Here is a 7,086-nt window from a genome sequence, read left to right on the forward strand (position 1 = left end):
GGTGCAGGATGTCTGGAAGAAGCTTCTGTAAATATTAGGAGCCATTTAAAGCCCATCCCACTATTATTATTATTATTATTATCATTATTATTATTATCATTATTATACAGGATTTATATAGCGCCAACAGTTTGCACAGCGCTTCACAGCATATGGGAAGACAGTAATACAACACCATACAAAGGATTAGAGGACTCCGCTCATGAGAACTTACAATCTATACATTTTAGCCTAAAGTTAAAGGAAAAAAACCCCAAATGAAATCTGTATCTATAGGGGCTGCCATTGCTGAGCGCTCGAGAATGCCATTTTCCTGGCTGTCTCTGGCTTCAGTCACTGACCCGGAAGAAGCATGCAGATTAGGAAAAGTGATGTGAGGACTCCAGAACTGCATGCTTGTTCCGAATCAATGCCTCAAAATATATAAAGGCCACTGGATCAGCATGACATCCAGGCAGCTAGCTTTTTCAGAAGCAGAGTCCGGCTATGACAAAAATCTCCTTTAATATTTTTTTTAGCACTCTGTGCAATGTAGCTCTGTGTGTCCTGGGATTGAATCCCACCTGAAAAAATATCTGCATGGAGTTTGTTGTCCTTCTTGTGTTTGTTGGCTTTCTGCAGTGTTGTCTGCCTGTCAAGATGAATGACTTATGCTTTGTGCTACTTCTGTGCGAGTACATGGCTGACTGCATCCCACACACAGCTTTTTTCTTCCACCCTCCTTCTCCTGTCTCATCTCCCCCACCAGCCACAGGGCTACTTGTGTGTTTTTACAGGTTAAATGAACATGAACAGGGCAGAGGGGTCATTGCTAATTCACCAGCCTCTCCTCACCAGTAAATAGAAGCATCCCATTTCCAGACCCCTGCCACACACACACACACATCTGTGGTGGGAATTCGTACCATAGGCATTTTACTGAGGGACTTTAAAGAGACACTAAACTCAGGAGATAAATCCTAAAAATTCCTCCAAGAACCTTAACTATTAACAACAATGTCTCTTCTTTGTGTATCACTTGGCTGTAGATCCTCAAATCATCTCTGAATTGGTGCCGACACGGTCCTTCCTTCCGGAGGGTGGCTACTTTTGTTCCCCATGGTCCCTGTGTGTGTTGTAAAGTAGTCATCACTCCAAGCTCGCTCCTGTGATGGACTACAATCTCAATACAAATTAGTAAACTAAACATGAGATTGTAGTCCATCACAGGAGTGAGCTCAGAGTGGTGGCTACTTTACAACCCACACAAGGACCATGGGGAACAAAATTGGCCCCCTCCAGAAGGAAGGACAGTGTCAGCACCAATTCAGAGATTTACTTTACCAAATGAAATTTTACGCAATTTTGTAAAATTCAATTTTTGATAAAATTTTATAAACGCTGCAAGATTTAAAGGGAACAAGTTACTTGTGAAAAATAATTTAGTTATTTTATTTTCTATCCTGCAACAGAAAAATAATTATCATCTTGTTAGTTGCTATAAGGAAAGCTGGGTATACCCAGGTGGAATGATTGAAAATATTTGTTTTTGAGATATTCATTCGATTTCCTTATAGTTAATGAGATGAAATCATTGATGGATTTTGGACCATAATGGCAAAACAAGTAAATCGAAGGAGCAAGATGGAAAATGTTTCTTGATCCAACAAAATTCTAACAGTTTCAAAAACTTTAATTTCCAAAAACGAATGTTAAAATCAAATTAAATCTTGAACCACATTTGTCAAGTCTCTGATGGCATTATCCAATGTTCTGACCAAATTTTTCAAATGAACGTTCATACAAAAATCTTCCAGTGTATACCCAGCGTAACACAGTTTTTGCATCTCCTCTGTTTGTCCAATCAGACCTCTGTGGTATGGAATGATATAACCAATCACTGTCCTCTTCTGTCCCTTTTAGCAGAAGATCAGATGGCAGAGGAACGGCTGGGCTTTGAGACGCCTCAGCAGCCCACAGCGGAGGAGGACAAAGTGGCCAAGCATCCTCAGAAGCGGTCCCGGGCTGCCTTCTCACATTCCCAGGTGATAGAACTGGAGAGAAAGTTCTCCAGCCAGAAATATCTGTCCGCTCCGGAGAGAGCCCAGCTGGCCAAGAGCCTGAAGCTGACCGAGACCCAGGTGAAGATCTGGTTCCAGAACCGGAGATATAAAACAAAGAGGAAACAGCTGGCCACTGACCTGGATGAACTGGACAAGACCTCAACTCTCCCCATCCTGAGCCGTGATGGCGACCTGAGCCGGAACTCTCTCATAAGCTTCTACCAGAACTACCACTGCTACCCGTACCTGTACTACCTGGCTGGCTGGCACCCACCTCTGTGGTGATCATCACCAACCTTTGGACCTTCCAAATTTAATATATTATTTTTATAATTGTGTTTTATATGTTGATTCCAGGTAGGGTGTCTTATTATGGTAGCACCACCTTGAGGCCATGAGAAGCTTAATGTGCCCCTTGGTGGTGGCTGCTCAGGGGTTCTAACAGAGGATACGGGTGAAGCCTCATGTGGCGGAGTCCAGTAGAGAAGAGACAGATATCCTTTGCTATATGTGTAAAGTTTTTATTGCAGGCTGGATAGACCAGGGAAGGGTTACACTTGCAGTTGGGTTGTTATTGCTGTGTCCCTGTTCAGGAGATTCAACTTCCTTCCCCATAAAGGCAATTGGTAGTAAATCTCTTGAAAAAGGAAACAGACAGAAACAAAAGCACATTATTAGTAGAGCACAGAAAGGTTAGAACTTCTGGCAATGTTTTTATTGTCGTCTCTGCCTCCCTGTCCCAGTGACAACTGCTTTCCCTATTTCTTATAAGGGTGTCACAAGAACAGGAAGTGAAGATAAATCTCTTCAGTGAGGTTACACAGAATTAAAAACCGACAGAAATGCTATCTCCTCTTCTCGCTATCAAAGACTAATAAAATAAATTGCAGGAGATTGGCTCCTTGGAGGATATAGGTGAGTCAGGCAGCTACAGCTGTGTATTTTGGGTGACTTAAGCCTTGAAATTTGTTAAAATGTTCTATGCTTTAGGATATATACAGTATTGCACTGCAATGTCCTGCACATGTTAGGGATACAGAATGAGAAAGATAATTCAAAGGCACCCAGTTCCTTCTGCATGTATACAAATCTCTCTAAGAGGTTTAGTATAAAGATTTTGCATAGCTTATTTGTCTAACGAAACAGCATGTACATTCGTTCTGTGTGAGATAACAAACAGAGATCAGCGGAGGATCATAGGAAATAAATACATGTTAGTAAAGAGATACAATGTTACAATTCAAGAGAACACTGGAAGGAATGATCATATAAATGTAACCATTACTATCTCTGTGGTATCAGTGGTTACATTGATATGCTCATTCTCTCGAATTATAACATTGTATCTTCTTACTAACATGTATTCATTTCCTAGGATCCTCAGCGCCATCTAGTGGCCATAATACTGTATCACCCCATTCACTCTGTTCTGTATACCTATTGAAGCACATTGGATCAGAAGAGAAATTACACTGAGAACATTCATTTATTCTCCATTTTCAACAGCTGGTTAACTTGCACAGAAAAAATGTGTATGCAGTTTCACTGGATAGGCTATGCAGATTTATTTTATCAATAGACCCCCTAAGTGTTTAGCAATTGTCATCTTCATGTCAGTACTGCCAAGATTTATATTTATTGCCCCAAGCTTGCTCAGTGCACTACTCATCAGTGTAACATGGTTACAGCATACATTGAAGCATTTGTGTGCACAAGCCATTATTGGGTGTCCTGCATGGATACTGAGACATGTCTGCCACAGAGATGGACTTCTTACATTAATCTTCAGGGAATGGGGGTCTGTCGGAGAGGTACGGGATATTTAATTACTGACATCTAATATTTTATAATTAATATTACCACTCCGTTAATAGGAGGGTGCAGCCTGTATCAGGTGTTATTTAATATTATAAGGTCTTACTTTTATTTTTTATTAATGAAAAGGTTGCCAACTATTTTATGGAATAAGTGCACTTACATATCTATTGTGGCAATATGGATCCACAGTGGTACACAGGACCGTGACGGCTGTGGCATTCATATTTTGATGTGTTTATAATTTAGCCATCAGTGTCTTAATTAGTAAAAAATTAGGTAAGCAGGCAGCCATTCCCATACCAGGAGTCAGCATGCCATACTGATCTTGGTCATGCTGGGGTTTTAGGGAGACTGCAGAAGACTTAAGCTGCCCATACACCTATAGATTATCTGCAGACTTTCTATGTTCAGATGGAAAAAGTGCAACAGATTCCTCCATCTACGCTAAACTGTGTGTATGGAGGAATCTCCCGCTGGGCCAAGCTTCAGTATCTTGCTAGTCGGCCCCGCTGGCTCTGAAAACACCTGAACAATGCCGGCATCCAATCAGATCGAGGCATTTTGACAACCCAGGGCGCCGACTTGCAAGATACTGAAGCTTGACCCAGCGGGAGATTCCCCCATACACACAGTTTAGCGTAGATGAAGGAATCCGTTCCACTTTTTCCATCTGACCATTGAAAATCTGCAGCTAATCTATAGGTGTATGGGCGGCTATAGACTGATCTACATTATACCGCCCAGTCAACCTACAGTATGTGCCACTTGCAGCAATTTTTGTAGGTGCTTTTATGCCTTTTTATAAAGAGACGCCATTAAGAGGATTCCTACAAGTGGCTGCTCATTTCCCTTTCATTTGCTGCTGATTGGGTCCGGCAGAGACTTACGCTAAGCGCCGCAGTTCCCATGGAATATCGGGTCTGCGAAGGTGGAGTGGCTTTTATTTCTGCATTGTATGAGCCACTTATCACTCCGTATGTTCCTGTGGAATCCTGTGGAAAATGCTACATCGTAGCAACGTTATTATATCATCAATAACCATCAGAGTTCGATATCAATTTAATATCAGTTATAAATCAGACTGTAGGGTGTGGGGGTATTTTTGCTGCACGATGGAAGGTCTGCACATAAATCTTACATCTTGCTTAAAGAAGAACTCCGGGCAGTAATGAACCCTTGTCGTGGGGTTACACCCCCCTCCTGCACTGTAAGGTTAAATGCTCATTTTGTCTAGGACAGTCAAATAAACCAGATATACTCATCTGATCCTCAGTCCCACCTGGCTGCTAGTCCAGTCACTGCAGCCTCTTCTCTCCTGGGCCAATGGCATCACGTCTATACAGTGTATTAGACATGAAGGGCCCCTCCCCCCCACGCTGCAAAGGTTAAATGCTCTTTTTTGGTTTTTTGTTTTTTTTCTGGTAGAGGTTAAAATTAAAAAGATACACTCACCTGATCATCAGTCCTGCAGCGGTGACTGATACACTCTCTCCCGGTCCGCTCAGGCTGTGGAATGTCCCTCGGAGTCCTTGCGTCTAATGCAAGCCAATGACATCCGTGGGGCTTAGACCGCCGGAGCAGAGGGGAAGAGGTTAAAACTCTAGCAGCCAAGCAGGACCGAGGATCAGGCGACTATATCTTTGTCATTTTAGACTCTAGACCAAAATGAGCAGATAACCCTTGCGGTTGCAGGGGTAGCCCCAGTGTCAGAGTTAACTTTTTCACTGCCTGGAGTTGTTCTTTAAAAGTTGAACAACAAAGTGCTGTCAGCCTCATTAAAATAATGTCAATGTCAGACAAGATCGAACCCCCCCCCGTATAAGAGCCCAAGCGTTTCACAGAAGACTAAAGTGCTGCCATATTGTTGTCAAATCCATTCTACAAATGCCTATGTACAAATGATATACATGTATGTAAATAAAGATGTCTGTATACATTGTATACACTCGGTTTGTTGGATCGGGTGCTTTGCTTCTTTGCTTTACGAAATCTTATCTGGGATACATCAATGTGAGCGCTGGGATATGAGCGGTTCATGGGAAAGGTCTCATTTGCAGCTCCTTATTGCAGATCATCGTTATTCTGCTACTTTCTACTATCATTCGGTCATCAGGGTTACCCATTCATTTATTACAATTACAACATGGCAAGAGCCATTCTCTACTATTTCATATCAGCATTGAAGGAGTTGTAGAGTCCTAGCATTTCCAATCAGGAATGGCCAATGGATGGGAGGTGGTTAACGGAGTTGTAAAATCCCAGCACATCCTCTCCTGTTATCACATCAGCAGTGTAATAGGAATACATAGTAGAGTTGTGTCTGATAATACAATCAAAGCTTACTGGAAAAAAATCCATTTTATGTAGTGAGTGCCGCCTTCCGTCTGCCCATCACTTCCAACAACTTCCTGGACTCCCAGTGTGCTTTGTGTCTCTTTCCCTGCTGCTTGATGTGATGTAATCTCCATTTCTCAACACTACATATCCCATCATGCATTGCTCCCAGCAAGCAATGATAATGTTACATTGTTCAGATGAATTGTTGTAGTTCAGAAGGAAAGTTGTGACACCAGGCTGTTCATATTCACAAGGATGAGTGAAATGGTGTCAGTACATTGAGGAAGTCCATCCCATGGGCATCTTCCATACGTGTAAAAACTTCTAGATGGATCTGGTTATTAGGAGCGGGAGAGAACTTATGGAGATTTAATAAAGAAATATAGATTTATTTTAAACACCGATATTAGGACTATTGGAAATGTAGATTCCTCTAGTGCTTGCAGCTGATAGCGGTATTGGCGTTGAGATTTTTTGGTTTATGTTTAGATATTTATTTTTATAGATACCCTTTACATTGACAACTTCCTTAAAATGTTGAAGCTGCAGTTTGGACCAATCAAGAGCTCTTCTTAGAGACAGTCTAATCTATATATTAATATACGATGGTTGTGGGTGGTATAATCAGGATCTGTATATCCGAGAGCTGCAATAATCTCTTCTATTGCCCATTACCAAGATCTATAGAGGGAACAGAAGGGACCGGCGGCCCATACGGGTCTACAATGAGCCTTAGCCCAGGTTCACACTATTCGATCCGTGACAGCGAGGCAATCGTGCATTAAACCGCGTGGTCAGGGAGTCGCCCACCACTGCTGATAGTGCTGGTGGTGCCATTATTTTCTAAAGGCACCCCAATCCCGCCACGTGGATCGCGTGGTTTCCTGCC

The 7,086-nt window shown here is 42.1% G+C and overlaps 1 protein-coding gene across 1 annotated transcript in view; it reads left to right on the top strand.

The window, feature by feature from the left end:
* The window catches only part of NKX3-1 (NK3 homeobox 1), a 10,740-nt gene extending 8,413 nt beyond the window's left edge, over positions 1-2,327 (top strand). The window contains exon 3 of the mRNA XM_018571105.1: positions 1,903-2,327. Within this exon, the coding sequence (XP_018426607.1) occupies positions 1,903-2,327 (425 nt within the window). The remainder of the gene's footprint in view (positions 1-1,902) is intronic.
* Positions 2,328-7,086: the final 4,759 nt, after the last annotated feature.

This window comes from Nanorana parkeri, unplaced genomic scaffold (assembly GCF_000935625.1).
Source record: "Nanorana parkeri isolate BGI_ZX_2015 unplaced genomic scaffold, ASM93562v1 scaffold1679, whole genome shotgun sequence".
Taxonomy (NCBI): Eukaryota; Metazoa; Chordata; class Amphibia; order Anura; family Dicroglossidae; genus Nanorana; species Nanorana parkeri.